Genomic DNA, 25325 nt, shown 5'->3' on the forward strand with positions numbered 1-25325 from the left:
TGCAGAGGCAGTATCAGAGTAAAGGCAAACATTGCTGGCAATTTGAGATTAGTCAATCTACACTAAGATTTTAGAATCTGTTTTTTCAGAGCTTGTGAGGATGGGAATGAAAAATCACAGATACATTATGCCAGGGAGTAAAATGCAAGCAACCTGGAGGTGACCAAACACAGGAGGTGGTTATCTCAGATTTCTGAAGTGGTCCTATTGTAATGGATACAGTGGTGTATACAAGATTGTCTGTAAAGCCTCCCAGGTTCTGCAGGTGCTGCAGCCAGTGCTGGCAAGAATATTTATTTGCTTTATTCAGGTAGATGGTAGACAAAACCAGGAAAATATGCGTTTCAGAACTAGCAGAGCTAGGAAGTGATCTTTGCCCAAAACGTTGCAGGAAGAAGTCTGGCCCAAGCGAAGTCCATGGAGAGACTGCACCTGATTTAAATCAGCAGGGATTTTAGTAAAACCTACAGCCAGGTGTTGCACCATCTCCTCATTTGTCATTGCTGCACTGGTGTGCAAACAGCCCTACTCCTGCTGGAAGCCAGTCCAACATGGAACAGCTTTGTCACTGAATTAAAAGCGACATCATACCACACAGGAAGAAGTTGCCCCTCATTTCAAGATAATTAGGACAGATGGATCTTAGTTGCAATTCTGGATACAGACTAAAACCCCCACACTTCCCCCCCGCCACCCCTTACACAAATCATAAAGCCAATTCTCAGTGTGCAGATATAACAACAGCCCAAGAACCACTAACCCAGTAGCAAAACAGAGCACTGCCTGCCTTAATAATCCACTCCTACATTTTAAAAGTAAGATTTCACTCCCTGCAAAGTATTGATTTTCTCTTGATTCTAGAAATGACTGCAGCATGTCTTATGAGCTTGGAGAGAGAGCATTTCTACAGGTTGCTGCATGCCACAGCAGTTTACAGTAATTCAGTTTGAAGCATTATTTTGATCTCCAAAGACTAAAGCAGCAGCACTGAATCGAAAATCCTTAAGTAGCTTGGTGAGGAGCATAGATTTTTCCATCTGTGAATAACTGTGGTCTGTTGCATAGTGCACAACACATCCCTCCTTCCTTCTGCAGTGTGTGGCAGGTTAACACTGCCAGCACCTCACTCACCAGGGGAAGAACAGCAGGACTCTCCAGGCTAAACCTCCTCCAAGAACTAGCAGATTGTGGAATTCTGCCCAACTTCACCCAAGCTGTATATATCCAGTGTCCAGAAACAGCTGAGCATTCCCATGACAAGAAATAACAAGTAATTTCATGTAGTGTCCCTGTATATTCTGCAAGTGGTAGCTGCAAGATACTACCCAGGTTTAAAAAATGGAAATATCTGTTTGAGGTGGGGGGGGGGGGGGGGAAGTGGAGATCAGAGTGAGATTCAGATTGGAGCACTACATTTCAGTGAATAATTTATACATGCGTTCAATTTGATAGAATCCTCCCTTTTAAAAGAAACATGGCAGAGAAAACTTTAAGTTTCTGCCTGTTCACCCACTCACCGGCCCTCCTGCTCCTTGGCAAGCTCCCCAACACATTGTCAAGGTCCCAGAAACAACATTTTTCAAAAAAAATATATATATATTTTGGGCTCTATTAACACAATTGAAAAATAAATTCTTCCTTCATAACTTTTCTTTCTGCAATGAATTCACTGATTGCTATATTTACACACACAGTTGCTCATCCTTTTGCACAGCAGAAATTCTAGGTTTCACACAGTTTGTCATGAAATGCACATCAATCAGTGCGCTGGATTTCAGCCACAGCAAAAGGGGAGTGATGTCCTGCTCTTGGAAAACAAAATGAACAAAAACCCACAAGACTTAAAATGACTGATTTTTTTAAAGCTCTGATACTACTTGCAGCCCGAGGCAATGCTGCTGCAGGCACTGTTGCAAATAACAACCATCATCACTGAAGAGAAAACCGTGGAGCAAAGCCTAAGGCACATTTGTACTTCTAACGTAGAAAGCAATTTCATTGGCCCATGTACAGCACACAAACTCCATGCCACAAAACAGACAGAGGCATTCTGGCTATACCTCAAGGTTCTAAATGTATTAACTGGCATTTGTCAAATCAAGCTGGTTTGAACCTGGTTTAAACACACTGCCAAGCAAAACATCAGTGATTTCAGCAAATTGCCAAACAAGCACCATGGTACTTGGCTTATTTTGGAGCCTAGAGCAACGTGATAGTGAAATGCATCAGTGCTTTAAAACAATGTGTAGACAGTTTGCATAACTTGCTGTGACAACCTCTATTCAGACCAAAAGGCTATTTCTACTTCCAACAGAGTAAAAATCCACATTATTAAGTGCTATAAATTCTCATGTTTCAGAGGCATAAGAACCCCAGTGGCTAAACTTTTGGATGCTATTAATTCTTCCTCACAGAGTCCATTTTACCTCTTCTTCTCAGGCAGATGTCATCAAGCTTGATGCTATGACCAAGTGGAATGTTTGCTTCATCTACTTGTAAAAACTTCCACAAGCTTCCCTTGCCTGACAATATTTGGCCAATATGGGAAATCAGAGGCTTACAGGAAACTGCCCACCATAATCTTCACTAACATTTGGCTGCCACTGGCACCATGGGTTGTGTGGAGAGCTGTAGATTTTACTCAGTGTATGAGCAATCTCAGTTATGCATTACCAATAATTCCAGGGTTGGTCCGTGCTGGAAGCCTGTAGGCAAAACACACTACAAGCATATATGAGAAACATGCTCAGTGAGGTAAGGATTTCAATTTTGCTTTGGGTTCTGCTCTTTAACAGTGTTCTATCAGCAGTAATTGGAGATTATTACCTTTCCCAGGATTGAATTTGCTAGAGATTAATGGGGCAGGGGTTAAAAGATGATGGTAAATGGCAGAACTAGGTTGTGCTCACAATCACAGTCCCATATCTGTTAAGTGTGCCTACAAAATGGTATTAAGGGGATATAAAACGATCATAGAAATTAGTGAGTCTTGTCAGCAATATGAGAACCAGTTACTGAGGTATGGCTAGACTAAGAGAGGTTGGCTTTTCCACTCTTTCTGGTGTTACTATTTCTATCTTTATTTTCTAAATAAGGGCAGCAGTGGAAGACTTGGATATGTCTTTCAGTTTAACAGGAGGAGCATCTGCAGTGATGACAAACGTATGTTTGATTGATCCTGAGTGTAATTTCAAAGAAATACTCAAAAGCTTGAGTCATGCTTTAGATTTTTCTTAAGTGGTTATAAATAAGGAACACCATCAGGGCATTCTTGTAGGAAACTGTGGTCAGTGTAAGAGGGTAAGAGCACTAGTGGCTTTGGACAGCAGTGAGAACACCTTGTTTCTTGCCACCTTCTGAAACCAGGCACTAACAAAGCAGCATGAACAAAACCTAATTTCTTTTCCCTTTTATGATTCACAAAGAGTCTTCCATAAAGGGTGTTAACTGATACATGCTACCAACCTTTTTTTGAAACTTGTTTTTGCTCATAATTACAAAGGATGGTAGAAATGCATGTTAAATAACAAAGACTAAGTTGGGTGGAGGTGGAAAAATTATTTAAAAACATTTTCTGAGATTTACAGCAGTTTGTGTACAATTTAAACTGCCATTCTTAAGAGTGAGTGGCTTTGAAATAAAGGTCTGAAACCTGTGAATTGCCCTGTTTATTTCAAGTGCATGATTAACTCTAGAGAGCAATTATGCCAATTCAACTTTGCTAGGTTGTATCTGGTTGCATGCTGATTTTCAGCATTGCACCGTTGCTATTTTCAATCCTACAGAGAAAGCAAGTGTAAACATTGTAATAAAGAAATTCATACCTACATATTGCGAGATCCCACCGTTGTGTCCGAACATTTCCATCACTGTTCAGAATGTTACTTTTGCTGGGGGGGGGCGGGGGGGGGGCACTGGGCTGTTATTTACTGTGTTAATTGATGCATAATACAAAAATAGAATTCTGCAGATACCTTTATTGCATTATACCAACAGTTCAGTTAGTATAATTGCATACAAAGAGCAATCAAATGTAATTTTCTTTTACTTAATACTTGCTCCGCTGTCCCTTTCAGCTCCTTCATCTGATTAACTAATGTGACTGAGGGTTCTTCCGAGAAACAGCCATGGACGTACTCAAAACAGGACTCTCCCTGATGGAAAACACAAAAACTGTGCAACCACTAAATGCTGTTGGGAAGAGTCTCACCCAGTGTGGGTAAGAAAATGGTTTGATGGCAGTTTGCATGCAAGAATCCAGGGCTGCATAATGGCTGGTGAATGTGCAGAGGTTAGTGTTTTTGCACACTGCACAAAACGCCAGTTTTGTACTGTGTGCCCTGACACAAATAAGTTGTCAGTGGGACAGAAGAGAAGCTGAAACATCAAAAGAGAGGCTATCCTCATGGTATTTAAAGCCTACTCAGAAGCACCAGAAATCTTTAATTAAAGCTTGATTGCTCTGTGTCTTGTTATCTCCTTTTGCCTACTGAGAATCCTATTTTGTCTCCTTCAGCTTCTGTGATAGTAATTTGTTTACCTCAAGTTCCTCATTATTGCTCACTGTATCTTTATGTGCCTGAATTTCCCATATTCTAGCCTTGTGCATAAAAGGAAATTGCATTGGTTTGATATAAATTGACTTTTTAATTGGTAGTTGAATGATAGTATGGTTTGAGGAGCTTTCAGTTTTACTTAATCTAATACCTAACCAATTTAAAACCAAAGCCAAAGTAAGCCTGGGTTTACAACAGAATAAACAGCACTCAGTCTTTTGTACAGATTTAACCATCTCAATGAAAAATCCTGGTTCCATTAAAGCTGATTCAATCTTCTGGCACATGCAGACCTTGTTACAACTGTTTTTTCAAGCTGCTTCTAGAATCAAGTTTCACCTGCAACCTTTCAGCAAGAAGATGGTATTCCAGCAAATAACACATCAGTAGTTAATTGAAAAGGAGAGCGTTTGCACTGCCCTGTGAGCACCTATCTAATGTCTACCTAGCACTGCAAGTAGCTGTGTGATTTGAAAACCACAGGAATTTTTCTGTGCTGGTTCTGGTCATCAAGGAGATGAGAGAGCAACAACAATACATTAGTTGTAGAAATTCCAGGTCTTATTCTATCCAGCGTGTTCATTATCCCAGGTAAGACACTGCAGTGGGTAACACATTTCTGGAAGCTTTAGGGTGTTTGACAGTGTGGCTGGATGGTGTGTTTGTGTGTTTTGAGTCTCCACTGTGCATGACCTGGAGCACTCTGAGCCATGACCAACAGCAGCAAGGCTGAAGAAGCAAGTCAGTAGGTACAGGGCCTGAGAACAGAGAGGACAGGGGGCTGGTGCCAACCACCACTTCTGCTGAAAAGGCAGTAAAAGCAGCAGGTGTGTATATAAAGGCTGTGCTCAGATACAAAGGAGCAAGTGGAGACTCCCTGCCCTTGGAAACAACTGTGCTTGTTTGGATTTAATGTTGTGTAAACAAAGTGCTACCTGTCTTTCACACTGTAGCTCCTGCTGCGAAGGCTGAGCTGGCCTGGGGACTTAGGGAGGGCATTTTATTATTCTGTTGTCTCCTCAGCTTTAGGAACATAGTTCTTTGTTTTAGTAAGATTTCTTAAGAAGGAAATATTATAGTATGTGATCCATCACACAAGTCATGGATCCTATTAACTGTAATTACTTTTAGCTGAGCTCATATTGGTCAGTGCAGTCTTTGGGACTTCAGGGTGGTGCTGATGCTGTTGGCTCACTCACACAACAGTAAATATGTGCCCATCAAAGGAAAGGCCTTCTCAGACTCAGCCTGAGGTTCCTTAAATGCATTATGGGATGCAGAAAGAAACAAGATTAAAGCTGGGTAAAATACATAGCCCAGGGACCAAACAAGCATCTGCAGTGTTTCCTGACAGCAAGCAGGGCTCAGCAACACAAAGGAAAAAGAGAATTTGGTGCTGCAGAGACCCTCAGAAATGCAATGGCTCTCACTGCAAGAAGCTGCCACTCAGCTTCTCTGTTTCTGCCCTGTCTACTCGGAGGGCACAAGGGGAGAAAATTGCTGTAGGAGTAATTTCAAACCCCAAGGGCTAGAGACAATTTTAGACAGAATATGAACAAGACCAACGATAAAGCCCAGAAAATAGGCAAGCTGTTTGAGATTGGAATTGCCTTGAATTTTCACCCCAAGGTCATCACAAATTATTTTAATTGCTTGAAGTACCTCAGTGACCTTCTCTTCTACCCTCATGCAATCTGATTCCCTTTATTTCTACCATCCAAGCCTTTCTTTAAATTGAATTCTTCAGATAGGACAGGGAGCAGAAGAGCTAGATGATGTCAAGTCTAGTGACAAGTAGGAAATAACAAAATTCTCACCAAAAATTACAGCCACAGGATTTCTAGCCCACGCACACTTTACATTAACTTTGCATCTAAAATCTAATGTTTTTTTCTGTTGCTAAAACAGTAAGTATCCTGAAAGGAAATGTATAGCTGCCTTAGGAAACTACATCACCACCTACAGAAAGTCAGCCAGAAATCCATAATCTACCCCTGCCTACAGATCCTACCATGAGATCACTGGCCCAAGGGCAATACTGAGAGCACTTAAAAGAAAACTCCACTTACAAGCAGGAAACAGAGATACAGATATTGAAGGGAGGACTTCAAAGGATCTTCAAAGAGAACATACAAAGATACTTTTGTAAATTACACCTTTGTGACAGCCCAAGTGCACACACAGCGTCTGTAATAGAGCTAAACAGAACCTTTACAGCTGAAGTGCAGCTTCACCCAGCCCAGCATCCTCTCATACAGGCTCATTGCCTCTGTCTCACTCCCTTGAGGATCCTGACAGTGCTTCTGCACTTTTCATGCTGTGTGATGCTCAGGGCATAAAATATCAGTAAACTCTATGTGATGGGCAACTCAGCTGACCCTGCAGGCTGTCCCCTCAGCCTCTGCTGCTGGAGCTTGCTTCACAAGAGAGCTCAGGCAGCAGCAGCTGCCCTGCTGTGGCAGCATGGAATGGGCTCATGGATCCAGCTTTTCAGGGAGGCTTTGAAGGCTCTGTGAGGCTTTTGGCCACACTGATGCTGCCAGCATCAGAGCTAACACCATTAGTCCATACACCTCAACAGAACACTGCAGGCAGCAAAGTGAAATACAGCCAAAAAAAGAACAGATGCAAAGAACTCTTCTTAGGCAGACGAGTGGGAGAGGAGGAGGCAGCAGGAACAAGTCCCTAGGCTTACTTGACAGAGGAAAGGAGGCATTTATCAACCCTGCTCTCTAACTTAAGAGGGGTGGTATTTCAAATTGGCAGGTAAGTAGCTGCCCTAAGTGAGGAGAAACAGCTGCACACGGTGCTGAGGGTTGCAGCTACCCCTCACTTCCATGGTCAGCCCTGCTGGCCCAGGTAGGCTGGAGGTTATGCCTGCTTGAACCACTTAGGAAGAGAGGCTGGCAAGGAGGAGGGAAGGAAGCAGATTCAAATGGAAATGCACCTTTAAGGCCCAAAACAGATATTGTGATTATGTGGGAAAGCCTGGGAGAGGAGAGAGGGAAACATTTGGGAGACAGAGATGGGAGGGCAAAGGCAGGGATGGGAACTCTTGCATCTATTTGGCCCACACCACCACAGTTAGGTTGGAAAGAGGAGCTGAAGGGTAGGGAAGAATAAAGTAACATGAACATACAAGACTGACATTCCTAAATCCAGTACTGTACTGTTTCAAATGGAAATGAATATTTACTGAAAAAGTGAGGCTGTGTTAGTTAAAACCAAATCTATATCAACTAGAGTTGGGTGTGCAGGTTAATAAATGCTAAACTCAGTCAATTTGGACACTTTACTTTGATTTCTGCCAATATTTAGATGACCATGACACCAAACACACTTATCTTACAGTTTAAACTCACATTTTACTTCAAGTGGCCCCCTCTGGTTCTTCCACCAGCTTGCAGTCTGTTACAGTTAAAGTCAAGTTACAGTTAGCAGCTAAAGGTAATTTCTTTCTAGAGCATGTGTTGTTTTCTTTGTAAGGGTCTTGGGAAAAGCTCTAAACAAAGGCTTTGGGGGAAAAAAAATGCATTTAGCCACCTCTAAATGAAATCTGTGCTAGTTGGAAATCTCTCCTATCTGATGATGCTTCTCAGACAGTTACCTGCTGGATCAGAAAAGGGGGCACTGCTGAGCTGGAGATTTCCCAGGAGCTTTTGTTCCCATCCAAACTTCTTCTGGCCACCTCTACTGGTGAGCAAATTGTTTGAGTCTGGAGTGGTACCTCGAGGTGTCTTCTCTCCACTGACTAGAAAACAAGAAATCACAGATTGGTTTATGGCTGAGGGCGACTGAGTCACTATGTAATCCAAAATTGAAGCTAAAATAAGGGCTGCAGACTTCCATGCTGAGAATAAGAGCCTGCAGTCACAGGATATAACATTATTAAAAGAAATGGGCAGATTTACTTTCCATTCTTGTTACAGAACAGAGACAAAATGAAAATAAACAGGAATGAGTAGCAGGCAAAACATTAAGTGAAAGAAGATACAAAGCAGAAGTACAGAATACAATCTTTAGCAACTGTTATAAATTTTTTTTAGCCAGTAAAAGCAGGAGGAATTTTCTTTAATTCTATCCTAATTTTAAGATCTCCTTGAATACTGTAACTTGAGGTATATTGCACAGAACCCAAGAGGTATTACTGCATAAATGGAGAGACTCATGCCCCAGGCAATGCAAATTAACACAAAGCAGATGAAACATTATGACTGCAGAAGTGGTTTAGAGGTGTTCAGTTCAAACAGGGCTACAGAGGTTGCAGCTTCAAGCGTAGGAGAAGAAAGGATGCACTTAAGTTCTGTTGTTCAGCCCAAGGCAGAAGTTTAATTTGTTCAGAGCAGCAATTCTCCAGCCCTCATGTAAGTCGTTGGTCTGAGGTACAGAGTGACAGATCATTGAATACATTTACAAATTAAGCAATTCAGAATGCATGAGATTATGAAAGATGAGTCAGACACAAATATTTAATAAAAATCTACATGTGCCATCAGTGGTATAAACTGGGCGTATTCTAGAGGCCAGTCAATCACAAAGCCAGGATCAGAATCCAAATTTTTCCCCAGAGCAGTAGAGTGTGAAGATCCTAGTTTCTGATTCAGATTTAAATGCACGTCAGTCTAAATAAAATAACCTCGTTCTAATTTAACTGGAGTATTGTGCCCAATGTTATTGCAAAGTTAGTGTCAATCACAGCATGCCTGTCTTTTCCCAGCCAGTGTCCAGCTGTCATTCATTCTGAGAACTGTCACACAGCAAACCAGGTCATGTGGAAATCCATAATCACAGACTGGCTTCTGCATCAGCCTGGCTGGACAGGTGATGGCTCTGCCTCAGCTGGAAGCTGATCTCCCACACCCTGTGTCTCACTACACACTTATGCCAAACTGGGAAGCCGCTCCCTGCTCGGCTCCAGCAGTAAGGGGTGCACCTGAATGGGGTCCTCTGCCTAAGCACAGTGATTTCTGACACAGACCTTTACCTTTCAAGAGTCTTTTGAAGATAATGGCACCCAGCCCATTCCCCATAGTTCCCAAATTTCAATTACATGTCAAATAAAAGACAAGTTGCTTGCAGATAAAAGGAAAACTTACTTGTTAAATAACAGTCCAGACTAAGGGAGACATTGTCAAAAGCAATAATGGCATCAGAGCCTTCTTCCCATGAAGCGGTGATCTGAAACCAAAACCTGCACAAATTGGGAAAAATGGGATTAAATTCTGCTAAAGAACATGAAATTCAGAGCTCTTCACAATTAAAGCAGCTTTTGAATGGAGAAAAAAATTTCACATATAAAAATATTAAATTGATTGAGAAAGCATCCTCACTACTAACAAGGAAAGATGATCTGAGGAAGGGAGCTATACAATAATATAGGTGGATAGAATCAGAGAATATTGCCCCTCTTTCCTCCAGCAAACAACCTGAAGGAACCAGAAGTGTGTGCATGCATATTGTCAGGAAACAAAGTCCCCTGGATTCTGGCACAAATTAAAAAATCAACCAACCAAACAGACCCCTAAGAGGTTTTATTCTCACAAGTGATTTACACCCTAAAGTGTTAAGAAAAATAAGTAGGCAGGGCTCCTGAAGTAATTTGGAGTTCCTAAAAGGAACTGACAATCAAAGGCTGAACCAATTTTAGAAAGTATTTGGTGTTGACACGCTCTGTAGGGAGCAAAGGGTATCTAACAGCCCTGGCAGTCACAACAGAGGAACTGACACTGGGTAGTCCACAGGAAGAGCAGAACTCATTATCTCCTTAGAGAAGCTGAGGAAGTTCACTTTAAATAACTTCCTGATTTAAGGAAAGCTGGCTTTTGCTGGGAAGTTGTGCCACTCTTACATTATCTGAAGAAAGATCACTGCAAATTCACCCCCAGTAATATTACAAGTCAACAAGAAGAGCAAAAATTACCCACAACTAAATACTTCAAATCTGACAGGAGATTGACCACACATTAATTTTGTATACTCATGGATTTAGGTTTTCTCTTAGCTTACTTTGCAAGTTCATGTTCTCTCAATGCATATCTGCCACATAAAATCATAATACTCTGCTTAGGAAAGAGAAAAATTTCTGAAAGCAGCCAACCATAGCTCAGCAGTCAGATAAAATGCTCAGAGGTTGCATCAAGACTATAAAAACATGACATGATCACATGATGTAGAACAAGCTGCAAGCGAATATGAAATATTATTTAAACTTCATTCTCTGTTGTATCTTGATGTTTTATACCAGCAGAAGTTAAACCATTTGTGGGTCTCTTTAATATAGATCTATTGCTGGTGCTTCCTGCTCTATATTTTAGAGATAAATGCTCAGTCAGAATGTGAATTCTTGCAGGTGTTTCAGTTCAGACAAGACAATGATGACAGAACAAGGTATTTTTGAGGGGCACCCCTATTTATTTCAAAAGGTTTCAGAAATCCTGACTCTTCCTTGCAGCAAGTATCTAAACACTGGCAGAATTTTTTTCTTCACACAGACTCTAGTCCTTTGTGCAAGGCATTGGGTCTAAAATATTTTCTCTCACCTTTGTGTAGGTTATTAGCATTCTTATATTAGTCTTGGTGATTCCTACTGTTTTTAAATACTACCTCTATCCTTTACCAGCAAGCCAACCTCAAAACCAAAATTCCAGTGAAGCTGCCCTGGTCATGTGCATATTTACTGTAGGACAGCATATTCCTGTGTTTTCGATGTGGATTTTGACTGAGACTCCTGACTCTTGTCAGCAAATGCACCCAACTTCCACATTGTTCTCCAACACAGGGCAGCTTTCCAGAGGGGACAATGAGGTTTGGCAAAAGCTAAAATAGGCCCCAGGGATATTTGTGAGGATATTTTGAGGATATGTAGATTGGAGTGCCATCATCTTCTGCAACTGGTATTCTTGCTAAGCTACAGCTGGGCACAGAGTCAGAAAGGCTGACACAACCAGAGCAAAAACTTAAACCAGGAAAACTCCTGTCAGCCTCCAAAAGGTGCAAAGGGTTTAGAACATACCATTGTCCATTCACAACAGAAAAGATTTCTATAGTTATGATGTTCCTCCTTCTTTATTTCTGGCAAAGAAAAGCAACGATTTTCCAACACTGAAATTTCTCACTCCTTGGAGAGATGCATTGCACATATGGAGAGACTTCTCTAACACTGGCTTTTTATGTTCTAAAGACATGAGCAGTTGCCATCAAAGAACAGGTGACTGACACAAATAATAGTGGATATGGTGAAGGAAAAGTATCCCTAGCATCAAAGGCAACTCCAAATTGCAAGACATAATTTTCCTTGTTAAATCTTTATCAGCTCAAAAGGCAGCAGCTCCATCTATACAAGTCTGAATACCACAAAAGCATATTTTTAGTCTTCCCAAATCCATAAAAAGTGCAACTGCAGCCTGATGCTGCTAGCAGTCTCACAGTTCTTAGCTGGGATACCTGAAACCCCTTGTGGGTATGCCTAGGAGAAGAACAGAAGGGAACATAAAATCCTTGGATATTAAATTGGCTTCTGACTGAATTGGCTGCCTTCCCCCTGACTCCCTCCCTCATTTACTCTACAGCTGATATCCCACAACACTTCAAATGAAATTACAGGCTCTAGCATAAACATTAGCTGTTCAGTTTGAGACATGCCATACAAGACTTAAACAAAAGCTGTTGGACACACACAGTGGGCTCTGAATCTACTTTTTCCTACAAGTCACAGTGCCAGCAGCAGAGATGATTGAACTGTGTGTGAAACAGGTCCTCAAGTGCCACAGGTCACATTCTGGTGTGTTATGGAGCATCAGCACCTACCTCAGGCTGGAAAACACAGACTGTAGCTCAGCAGAAGCTTTTCCTTCCCTGTTGTGTGCTGCTGAAATGCCAAGGAAGAGGCAGGGTGGAACCTGGCTCAGCTGCACACATTTCACATGGCTCTGTGTGAAAATCAGTGCCCTGCACACAGTGACCATTGGTGCTGCATTGAAGGGACCACCTCTGGTGCATTTGAGCCTCAGCCTATTTCCTCAGGGTGCACACTAAATGCCACTTGCACACGGGGACAGTTTGATGTGAATTTATTTTTGTAAGGTGTTAAACGGAGGCGGCAAAATTAATTACGAAGACAAACAAGCAATTGCTCTCTTTCAGCTTTTCCCTCCAGTGCTGCATAAGAGACAGATACTTCATGAAAGACTACAATGCACCTTCTTTCTGCCTCCAGGCAATGAAGCACTTCTAAAAATATCTTCAGGCAATTTCCTAAGGTTCATGCCCCAAGGTGTTACGCATTGATGCACTTTCCATGTTGTGCCTCTTCAATCAATAAAGGGTTGTTCTTATGAGAATTATCAAATGTTCAGCTCCTAAGACCTTGAAGGCATGATACAAACCAGTATTTCTGTTGTTGAAGGGAGTGCTTTGTAACATGCCCATATCAGAACGCAACAGGGCGTTTTTTACTTTTCTTTACAGTTCATTCAAGTTAAGAGACAGCCTCGCTGATTTCACCTGCAGGAACACCGGAACCAGAACTCTTGAGAAATTTTCACAAGTTCATAAGGGATGAAAGAAATTTACAGGAATACCTCCAAAATACAAAAATTCTGTGAATGCTAAACACTATTAGGACCATCAGTGCTGCTTGGGTTGCCTATTAATCTTATTTTTTGCTAACACGAAAGCAATTTCAGTACAAACCTTCTCTTGAGACCAGCATTTCTGCAATAAATAGTTCATCATTTTATCTTCCCTTGTTTAATGCCACTATTAATTTAGAAATACGATGTCTTTCAAATTCCATTGAAAAAACATCATCAGTTAACCAACATTTCAATCATTAGCTTTGGTGGCTTTAGCTTAATGGGCTAATTAAGGGAAATTTAATCAAAACTCAAGATGGAAATGTCACACATCAGTGAGATGGAAAAAACCCCACAGACAATCTCATTCCCTTGCTCCTTCTCTCTCTTTTTTTTTTTTTTTTCTTTCTGTTTGATCCCTGAAATCAATGAAATAATTCGCTCTGACTTTGGTGGGAGGTGACACTGGAGCAGCAGCAGCCATTACTGCAGTGGCTCAGAACAACGCTGAGGTGACAATCAGCACGAGCTGCTCCTTGTGCACACACCAGAGAGGGCCATGCTGCCTGCACACCCTGGATCTGCCCTGGCCCCAGCACAGCAGAGACTGGTCCACAGCCATGCCCAGACACACCCACTGCAAACACAGATGCTGCAGTGAATGGGCAGGAAAGAATATTCCTGAGCAGCCAAATTACTGCTGCCAAGTTTGTCATGACTTTGTGGCTTAATAAATCCCTGCAACTTCTTCACAGGGAAGCCAGATCCTCATCAGGTAAGTCTGTGTTTGTAAGCTAGATTTCTTCACAGGAATGAAAGTATGGCAGCTGTGAAACACTTTAATGACTTGGATGTTAGAAAAATTACGACTTGAGGACTGGTGGAAATGACTTCTTAAGTGTCTCCTTTTGCCCTGCTCAACCTGCAGCACAGAAAGAAAGAGGATTCCTTAGATGTATGACAATTGGGAAGTACAAGTTACACCCTGCAGAGCTGAGTGTTAGCTGAGCTGTGAAAGCAAAAACATACAAAGGCCTTTTTTAAAAGAAATTCTGTTTGAGGCAAATGCTGTACCAGGGGGACACCCTCCCTCTCCTCCTTTCAATCTCCTCTTTGGGGAACATCAGCTCCTCTGTTTGAAGGATACAAATTTTACATGCATTCAAAAACCACTCAAGGGTGACCACTGCTCAAATATTTCAGTCACAGAAAAGAAATGACACAAAATGAGCTTTTTTTTTGGTTTGTATCTTTGGTCCCATCTGTGAAATATCAATCGAGATGAACAGTTCTTTGAAAGCATAATTTAACTCAGTTAAACCTGACCAAAACAGGACAACATCAAAGCTTCTGGTCTGTAACCTTTGCCACTCCTCAGGTTTTTTGAATCTTGGATTTTATTTCAATGTGGTCAGTATCTGAGCTTTGTCACATCACCCTGGGTTTTCTGTTCAGCTCATTCTTTTTGATTACTTTTTTTCCTTGATTCTAACAGAAGACTGGTTCTCCCCAAGATATTTGGGGCTTATTAGAGAGGGAAATGCAGAATTAAAAGTGTGAGGATGTATTTACAGCTATGTTGGTATAGCCTCCATGAGGACAAACCCTTTTGCTCACATCATCTATCCCTACATCTTCATTGCACACAAATGTAAGATTTTGCATGTATTCCATCTTCTTCTGATGAAAGGGAAATAAAAACCCCATTCTCATTGCATTGAAGATTCTGTAAGCTGATTTTGTGCAAATTCTGCAGCTCCCTCCCTTCAGTAACTACTCTGAATTTCACCTAAATATTGTCCCTGGCTCATATAGACAGTTCAGGTTTTCATTATCCAGACTCAGGCAGCTGCCTTCATGCCATTATTTTAGAAAGCCTCATAATCATTATTTTTTTTCCTTTTGATCATAAAAGACAGGGATTATTAACCAAGATTGAGCGTTAATCTCCTCTGTACTCAGTCCCCCATGCAGTGACACGAACACAGCGTGTCTGTATGTACAAACCTCATTTCATAACTGCTAATGTTTTGCCTCTGATGGAGATGATTTCTCTCCCTACCTAGCTAAAATAATTACAGCTGAACCTGCTTGAGACCAAGGTATTCACAGAATGGAGAAATTTCAGGTCACTAACCCTTATTACATTCGGGTTCCCATTAACTTCTCTGTTACAAATGATGCATTGTTAGCTCACTTCACAAAGGAATACTCACTATTTGGGATAAAAGACACATTTAGAGGAAATAAGATTATTTGGAGAAATACAAGCATGTTAGCCAAACTCAGTTACAGTGACAGAATTGCCACGCAGGAAGTTACTTAATAGACAGTAATAAAGATTGAGATTCAAAGGTGTTATTAAAGGCAGCTATGCATGTACAAAATCTGTCTCAGGTACTCTGCACACACTGTCACCAAAATCTCCTTTTCAGATGCACAGGACAACATTTTCAGAATAACTCTTTCAGAAGTAGGACAGCCACAGACAGACATAATTAATGCTAGAGGGCATGAGAGCAGTGATCTGGTCTCATGGCTTTTAACAAAGTAATGTGTGGCTACTTCGGGACAACACAGCCTGGGCTTGTAGGGTGGATGTTAGACAGACTGAAGAGATCTGGGTGCAGATGTGACCAATTAATATATATTCACAGAATATTCTGTGAATTAATATATACACGGTAATGTGTAGGCAGACACATGACTACCTTGTGTGCAGGGTCCCCGTTTCTTCTTAAAGAACGGGAAGAAAATTCAGGAATAACATGAAATAAACAGGCCCCTGGGTCAAAAATATTGCCTAGAACCTTCCTTTTCCTTTTCTTTCCAAATGGGAAACATGACACTCAGAAATTTATAAATAAATTCTGAAAGGAGTGAGAGGGAAAGACAGAATTGCTCTGTCTTTCAAGAAAAATTACTGGACAAGAAGAGTGCTTAGCCTCAGCTGGTGGAGATAGAGGGGTATGGGATGAGACCATTTCTTTCTACTGCTGTGGCTGTGCTGTGGTTGCCATTGAGAGCAGAGCTGCTGAGGGAGCCAGACAGAGCAGACAATCTCACTCCCATGGACTGAAAGGGAATCCCACATGGATATGGAAACCAAAACCTAATGAGAGCCAGTGCAGTTTGTAAAAACCCAGCAAGTCAGCAAAATTGGAATAGGTAATGAAGCCAGTTGAACCAAAATAGAAAGTGCAGTGGTTGGGACATGAATTCTGACTTGTTGCAAGAGAATATTACCCTCTGAGGTAACTGCTGTCTGTAGGCCTTTCTGCTTTCTTCTTCAGGAAGCTCTCATCCTTACCCAGCCTTCCAGGTAAGTCACCTTACTGATCTCTTCCAACATAATAAAATTCTGTGTTCAGGAGAAGGTCATAAGCAAGAAAATAATTTTGAAACTCTCTGAGCACTATGGGACCAAAAGAAAATTGGTTTTTAACTTTCTGAACATGCTTCCCTGCTAGAAGGACATGACCTGGGCCTTGCTATCAGTGACAAGGCAAATGGTGCTTCTATTCATGACTGAAAATTTAATTTCTACAAACCTCCTCTTATTCCTTCCTCCATCTGGCCACTACTAATAAAGACTGGATAAAAACTTAGATGTTGTAATGCCAAAAAAATTGAACTCAAGAAGAAGGGAAACCAAAGAAACCTTTCTAACTAGTAAACACATTTAAATTATTTTTATATTTCCATACAGTCTTCTTCTGTCATGAGGTGGGACAGTTACTATTAATATTAGATACTGAATTTACCAGATTCCCCTTACAGAGGTTATGGTGAAATATTTTTAAAGAAAAGGACAGGGTTAGTAAAAGAATAGAGGCCTTAAAAATCCAGAGCTGGGCTGGGCTGGCTCACATGGAATCTACTTCCAGGCAACTTCAGCCAGGTGGTGGAAGATCTCTGAGAACTTTTAGTCTACATGCTGCTGCACATGGCTGGCCTCCGCTTCATCAAGGGAGCAAAAATCAAGAGATTTAAAACTTGTTTCTTAAAGCATTAATTTTCCAGTCAGACTTCAGCCTATTAGAGTTAATCCTTTTCCACCTCTCATGCTGTGTAGCAAACAGTTGCTAAGTGTTGGTGATAATGAGCACCAGCCTAGAGCAAGCTCCAGAGAATCACTTAGTTACATGTGATTGTATTTTATCTGTGTGCTGTACCTTGACCACACTGTTTAACTAACAGAATGTCTAATTATTAGCTACACAAATCACTCATCTTCAATTACATCAAGCTTCTGTTTGCTCTTGCTGTCACATTCCCACAATATTATAATTACTAAAATTTAAATTCACATGTATTAACTAAAAGCAAATATATTCAAAAAGCAAGCCTAAACTACCAGCTACAACATAGTTTTCAAGACTGTTTCCTACTTGCATTTCTGTGAAGTTAAAAAAGAACAATCCTTGACAGGTTCATTACTTTTCACTGGAAAACAAATAGTAGTTTTCCATCAAGTAAAACAATCTTACAATAAGATGCTTCTCTACTCTACCCTCAATCCAAATATTGTAGTATTGCACTAATGTGTAAATTCCAGTAAGTACAAATAACCATTTCTCTAGCTTTCACTAATTTGTGCAGATTATTTGATTTGCAGATAATCTCTTTAGAGAGAGGTAAGTGGCTCTACAGGGGATAACAAATCACAGCAAGGATTGTTCATTCATGTTGAGTATATCTCACTGGCAACTTAAAATGCAGCCCCTCTGGAGGTGCTGCCTTTCACCTCTGGTAGGCACAACCTGCTCACCCAACAATTTAAGGAGCTGGATGACTGGCTTCTTTAGTTGTAGCTGCTTTGATGGCACATCCCTGACCATGCCCTTGCCCCTTCCTCCCCCATGCACCGAGCATTTGGAATTGGGCTACAACTCTCTTCATCAACTCTGTTGATCAACACAACACATGAGCTCTCAGGATTGTTCTGCTAACATCTGCCAGAACAAAAGCAGGTAGGTAACTTCAGGAAGATGTAAAAGTGCCAGCACTTCATCTTCTTTCACGTCCATGCAGAAGAGGTAAGACCTCACACAGGGTGAAATTATGATTGCATGTGTCCGAGGTTGCCCAGGCTAACAGAGCTGGAAATCTACCATTCCTCAGTCACAATTTTACTTCTTTGTCTTACTCCTCCCTCTTTTCTCTTATTGCCAATTCACCTGAAATGTTCTAGCTGTGATTTTCTGCCAAAGTATAATTTCTCCCAACAGCCTGAGGGATATCAAACATTTAAGAAATGTCTGTTTCTAAAGATAGAGCTGATCTAATTTCTTGGAAGTCTTCCTAATGATACTTTGAAGTGCTGTAAGCCAAACATGGAAATTATGGCAAAGCAGCTTTAAAACAAGCATGCTTTTGAGCAGTTTTAGAGTGTGTTATCTTGTTATTAATAACACTTTCCATTCAGTTTCCCAGTCACAATGGAATGTGCTTTAATTTTGTATGAAACTGGCACCCTGGTGTGCTTTACTCAAGAGCTTTACTTCTGAGGTGATTTAAACTTTCAGCTCCTCCTGTAGGAGTATTTGCAACATCGTGGTTGTAACAGACTCTCACAGCTTCTGACACAGGAACCACTTAGAAAAAGACAGACACAGCAAGCTTTCAGCAGCACCAGCACTGTGTTCAATTAACTACTCCTTACAGTTCAATAAAACTCTCATTCATCTCCATTTACATACTGGAGTCTCACCAGTACCATTTTGGTGCATACTTCCATAGAATTCCTTCCTAATCTGTAAACCAGTCCAGATTTCCTAAGAAACAGGTTTTGAGATGGTAAGAAAGATACTTGCAGTATTTTCAAGTCTCTTCTTTCTTCACAGGAAGGATTGGTTTCAATTAAATCAATCTTAGAAGAAAAATTCATTAACATAGTGCAGTTTCTGTGAATAAATAAGGCCAAAAACTTTTCAAGAGACACCAAAACTTCAAAGTTTTCCTTGCTTATGTCTTAACCTCCAACAAACTCCCTTCCTTCAGGGAACCCATCTGTCTTTCTCTGTAAGCAATGGGAAGTAAGCGTGTCATCACCTTATACATAACAGTCAGCACTGTATTATCAGCTGAATCCATGATTTCTCATGAAGCACCACTAGCCTGACTCCTAAGATCAAAGTGTTCTCTGCCTGACTGTGCAAGCAGAGAGAATTTAAAGGAAGGCAATAGTACAAGGGTACAGAATAATTCAGGTACAAAACATTCCCCTGGCAACACTAGGAAATAAATCACATAAATAATAATAGCAAAATAAACCATTCTTCAAAGGAAACACAGCTGAAGGGAATGAAGCAACCAGGTATTTTTACAAATGGTGCTTTACCAGTGGCTGCAAAATAAGGTTAATGCTGGCATTTTTAAAATCTTTGACGCACACATATTAATTATACATTCAGGACCAAAGCGTTGGCAGTGTCCTTGCTGTATTTGCAGCTTATGTGCATCCCCAAGTACCGGGAAGATAAAAGACATTTTCATATAATGTTTGTTCAAAGTTCTGAGAAGGCAAACTACCCCTTAATGAAATCCATTATTTCTAGGGCACAGGTTTCCAAAAAGACAAGGGACACCAGTGCTCATGACACAGATGGTAGATGCATCTTGCAGCCTAAGGGGCAGGGCAGCAGGAGGTGAAGTATTTCTGTGCCTTCTCTAGAAGCATCACACATTAAAAGTAAACACTGGAAGAGAGTATTCCCTTAAAAACAACTGGCAAGAAACAGCTAAAACAATACTCTAAATAAATATATGCTACCAGAAAACCTTCTATGCTTAAAGCCAGAATAGAGTCACGACTGGCATAGCCCTTTATCAGGATGAGCTTCTGCTACAGCTAACACAAAGGATGATCCATCAGATGGATTCTTGTCTGATTTTGCAGCAGGCTCTTTTCCCACCTCTTCATCCTCAGAGCAAGACACATTGACCACCAGGGGCTTTGATACCCAGAAAAAATATCAGCTATGGAGCTCACACCCAACTCTAGCAAACCACGAGAGAGCACCACACGTGCAACAGAACAGGGTACGCAAAGAGAGTGGTTCCCAGTCAATGAAATGGAGACACAGAAGTTCAAACACCTTGCTATAGACTACCCATGGAATCAGTTTTTAAACCAAGACTTTGACTTGGGAGTTGCAAAATTGTGTGTTTTGGCCAAAATAGTCAGTTATTCTCATTGTTTGCTTCCAACAGAAGATTGTCCTCACAGAGGACAAAGCATTTCTGCTTGAGGGAACAGCTTCCAGGAGCAATGCTGGCCATTTTCATCGCTGGGTACCTAGTGCTGACAGGACTGATCATCATGCAGGATAATGAGAAGACTCATACCTATCCAGTATCTCTGGGAGAGGTAAGATCATCCACTGCCATATTCCCAAACCCTCGCTGTTCTCGGGGTGCCAGAATGTCCAGCTCTGCTCCTTTCCTGTCTTGTTCTCGACCAGCACCAGGGATACATTTCCCAGCAAGACACCCTGGATGAGCCATGACATTCGTAGCTAGAAGAAATGGAACATATGAGATTAAACATCACAAACTTTATTCAAAAGTTAACAAAGTTCTCAACTGCTCTTTCCTTGCTTTCCAATCACCAAAAAAGTTGATTTTCCCATCCTTATATAATCCCTTTAGGAAATTCCATGGATGTGGAAGCCTGTAATACTCAGTATATGCTATTAAACATTGAAACTACTGGCCCTTTTTGTTTTCTCTTTGTAAAGTTGAGTCTAAACAGTCCTTTTTAGTTTTCACATATGTGGCTAATTTTACAGGGATAAGATCATACTTCTATTGTGAGCAGTACAAAGACTACACTCCCCTAAGATGCCACCTAAGAGATTCAAGTTAAGACTAACAATGTATTCAGTAATAAATTTTTATATTCCATCATCAGTAGCAGCAAAAAACACAAGGAGAAGCCTGCAATAAGCAGGCATCACTAGTAATCACATCCTCATCCCCCAGATACTCTTTTCAAAAATCAGTTTTTACTTCCCATCCAAGTTTCTGCAGATTTTTCAATTAAAGTTTAGTAATAATTTGGTGGGTTTTTTATTAATTAAAATACTTCAGGGAACCATTTTTCTAACATTTTTGTTATGATAATGTAATTGAATCCATTTCTATGCATTTATCCCCGTATGTAAAATTATTTCATGTAGTTTTCTCATTTTATGACTTTCTCTCTCTCATTGTAAAAAAAGAAAAACAATTTTTCACATCAGGCTAGCCTCACAATCTACAGTATATGAACATAGTCTTCTTATTTTCTTGCAAAAAAGAAGAGGAGCTAGCCCTTTGTTGGTAAAGAGCACAAGTAAAATACCCATATATCTTATATTCAGGAGCTGGGTTTCATCTCAATAACCAGTAGAGGTGAGAATGCCGAAGGATTGAGTTTATTAAAGCTACATTAACAATGGATGTTTTGGACACAAGAAAGTGTTCAGCACAGTGTCTTGTATCCATACATATTAAATAAAGCACTCTATTTTTTAGCACTTCAAAGCCACCACCAAAGCCAGGAGGCTCGGAATTCAGTTTGTATTTTACAAAGGAACACCTGATAACATTACTTCCTTGCTTTGATAGCACATAACATCCATATCCATTTCTCAGCATAAAACAAAACTGCTAAAGTTTGCTTGCTGTTCCTATGTCATGGTGTAAGTTTATTCTGGCAGCCAAATCAGATGTAGGCATCAAAATGACAGAAGTGTTGCTATTAGTCCTATTTTATGATCACAATTTTGGAGTGGGTGGAACAAAATTCTGGATATCCATTATATTAATTATCAGTTCTGAATCTGGGTAAACACTAAAGTTTGTCTGCCTGTTCCAAAGCTACAGAGAAAGAAGTGACTTTATACTGCAAAACTGTGACAGAGACTGAAAAATTTAGATGGGTCTCTTCTCTCTCTCCAGTCCAAAAATCACTGGACTTGCCTGGAATCCATTGTACCCAAGGACTGATAAATGTACAAACAGATATGCCAGTTTGTGTCTGTGAAAGCATTTTGTTACATAATTTTGGCCATACATCCCAAATTGATGTGTGAGATTTCGAGTGTTCCAGCAAACCATCACAGGTGCCCACAGCACTTCTGGGGACAAGCTGGTCAAGTCTGGACAGTGGTCAAGTCTAACTTCCAGCTCACTCCCACCACAGTTCTGGGAAAGAATTCATGGAGTCCCATGGCTATTTCCACAGTGTCAGGCAGTGGAAACCACAGCATCAAGTGTGAGGATTTTCACCTCCAAGACACCAGAGAGAAAAAGCAGAGTCGAGTAGGATGCCAGGAACTATTTCAGATTCACAGCATGACGGCCATGGAGGAGGGCTGAGCTGATATCCAGCAACCAAAAACAACACTGGTAACAGAGGCTGCTGACAAATGTTCATGGTACAGAAGGCTAATGCCTTCAAACTTGGTGTCTGCATGGCTACTCCTGACAGGTGACAACCAAGAAGAAGGAGCTTGCTGGGTAGTCTATATTTTCAAATGCTGACAAAGTGAGGCATTTTTAGTGTGAATTTAAAGTGAAAATTTATATGTTTCAGACTCAGTAATTTTCCTTGAGGAAATTGGCCAGGACTTAACTATTTGTTTTAATAAGTTTGGAATGCCAGTAGATATTTAAAACCCTACACTTATACCAGAGAAAGCAACACCTCTTACTGAAGAGTCCACATGTCCACTTTCAGGACCCAAGTGCCAACTCCCTGTTCAACACACTACGTAACATTTTTAATACAGGTGAGTTGGAGCAACTTCACTGTGCCATTTTGGTAGTTTAAAATTTGAGAGGTAAAGCTCCCTCTAGGCAGAAGCTTTGAGACCTCTGTCTGTTCTGGAAACCTGCCAGAAGTTAAGAGGCAACATCTACATGGTCAGGAGTGAGGGAAGAGCAAGCCTTTGATAGCTGTTAGCATAACACTAGAGCAAAAGCTGAAGCAATTGATGAATTGGAATGAATGCCTTTGCACACATGTCAGCTGTTTGAAGGAAAGAAGTAGCTGGCAGTAGATGTGGGAGATCAGCTCATTGGCAAAGTGCAATATGCAAACTCTAATGAACTGGCTCTGAGTGAATCGACTGGCACTGTGTCCAAATGGGCATTTTTGGCTGTGATTTCCATGGTTTCTAAGCTTCACAGCAGGGCAGTCCAGGTCTTTTCACACCTGCTGAAGTGAACCAGAGCAGATGATGGGCTGGATACCATAGTAAAGACTTCTGAATGAGGCTGGCATTCATTCTGCAGAATACAGCATCAATGATGGCAGATGGCACTACATCCACAGCGCGCCCTGCAAGTAGAGCAGTGGCACATTTGGAAAAATCTAAATCTGGGCTGTTGGTGGAATACCCCAACATTATGCATCAAACATCTCCCTCTGTGTTAAACTAGCAGCAAAATATTCAGAAGCTAGAAACATCACTGAGAAATTAATTAAGCATAGAAGGTAGGAAGTGGCTCAATGGCACCTTGTTTTCTGGCTTTAGAACCCACCAGAGCTGGTGATCAGCTGTTCATATGCAAACCCACTGACTCAGTAAATGAAATGGTTTAAACTGATCTGGGGAAAATGAACAGGAGGGAGAGCCCATGGTAAATACACAGCATATTGAGGCAAAACTCAGGTCAGATGGCTACATGTACTATACTGCAAACACCATCTGGAAGGATGCCTTCTGAGAGTCCCCTTAGCCTCTGAGTTGGTGGAATTTCTGAACTGACAAACAGGAGACTCAATTCATCCCAGAATGAAAAAAAAAACCAAAAAACTAATCCTTATCAATATCAACAGGGCTTGGCAGGTGAAATAAAACAAAGAAGGTAGATTTTCCAGCACAAGGTGCATAATTTCAAGACCACTTGAGAACTGAGACTTCCATTTTACTTCCTTATGCAAAAAAAAGAGAAACAAAATACCAAGAACTTTCTGGGTGAAGTTTGAACTTGCTGACACCTGTGAATCTACTTTAATGGCCAGAAATATTCCAGCATAAACTATCTCTGAGATGCCTGACCGAGGACCAATGAGAGACACTTGCAGCAGCATAAATAAAACATTCTGCAGCGACACTCTGGAGAGCTGCTGTTTCTTTTTCCTCTCTTTCTGCATGACAGTGATGCTGACTATTAGCATTATGGTGCTACCTGGCAGGAATACGTACTTGGCCATCTTTAATACAAGTGAAAAAAGGAACTGGAAAAGAAAAACATACTTGAAACAGCGCTTGGAGTCAAGTATTTTTAAGAAGACAGAGAAGAGTCTACAGGCATTTTGCTCCCAAGGAACTGCAGTAGTTGGACCTCACTGGTGTCTCTCTGGCCAGCAACACCTCATGTTGCTGGCCAGATGATGCCCCCAAGTCCTTGCTCCTCCCCGCTCCATGATGTTTGGTCAAAGGAATTGCTCAAAATTTGCCTGACAAAGAACAGTGGATTCTTGAAATGTAGACATTTTTATTCTCCTAAAAATAATTACTGTTTCCTTGGGTCTTCTTCACTGGAAGGGAAACAGTAGAAATTGTTTTCAGCTGCGAATGCACTGACCCAGTAAATGTAACTCAGGTATTAAAGAAGCTTGAAAAACACCTCATTGTTGAGGAGAAACCAAAGAGGCAAATTGGAATATGATTTACACAGAATTAGGCAATAGCTGCAGACACCTTTGCCAAGTCTCAGTAAGCTTTGTACATGAATATGAGCTACCTTTGACATGTGAAGTTTATCATACTGATGATATTTTTTTCTTACTAGAAATGAGAAATGGCTGCACACAACAGTACAAGCAAAGACATCTATTACCACTGTTCAGCAATTCAGGCTTGGACTCTTATGAATAATAAAGAGGATCAAAAGGTCTTGTTCCTGGTCTTTGGCCAGATCTACAACAATGCATGATAAAACTCTCTTGTAGTCCGCAGAAGTCTACACTTCTGCTTTAGATGAGGACTCAGGTGTGAAAGCAAAAACCTTTTGTAAATGATAGAATTATAATTAACTGATCTGATTACATAACTTTAAAATGCCCAGCCGGGCAAGAGAATCTCAAGTATTATAGCTACAGATTCTCCCACAGTTTATTCTCACATTATTTCTTGCTTTATTTCAGAAAACAGACAAAGAAAAATAAAAGCAACAATAAAAGAGAAAGTGTTCAGAA

General features: G+C 40.8%; 1 protein-coding gene across 2 annotated transcripts in view; it reads right to left on the reverse strand.

Moving 5' to 3' along the window:
• ALK (ALK receptor tyrosine kinase) overlaps positions 1 to 25325 on the reverse strand; it is a 306482-nt gene that overhangs the window by 39492 nt on the left and 241665 nt on the right. For both annotated transcript variants that reach the window (XM_085575795.1, XM_085575794.1), the window contains exons 9-11: positions 20480 to 20649; positions 9653 to 9747; positions 8164 to 8307 (exon numbers count right to left, since the gene is read on the reverse strand). In XM_085575795.1, coding sequence (XP_085431921.1) covers positions 8164 to 8307; positions 9653 to 9747; positions 20480 to 20649 — 409 coding nt within the window. The remainder of the gene's footprint in view (positions 1 to 8163; positions 8308 to 9652; positions 9748 to 20479; positions 20650 to 25325) is intronic.

The sequence above is a fragment of the Lonchura striata genome, chromosome 3, assembly GCF_050655825.1.
Source record: "Lonchura striata isolate lonStrDom1 chromosome 3, ASM5065582v1, whole genome shotgun sequence".
Lineage (NCBI taxonomy): Eukaryota > Metazoa > Chordata > Aves > Passeriformes > Estrildidae > Lonchura > Lonchura striata.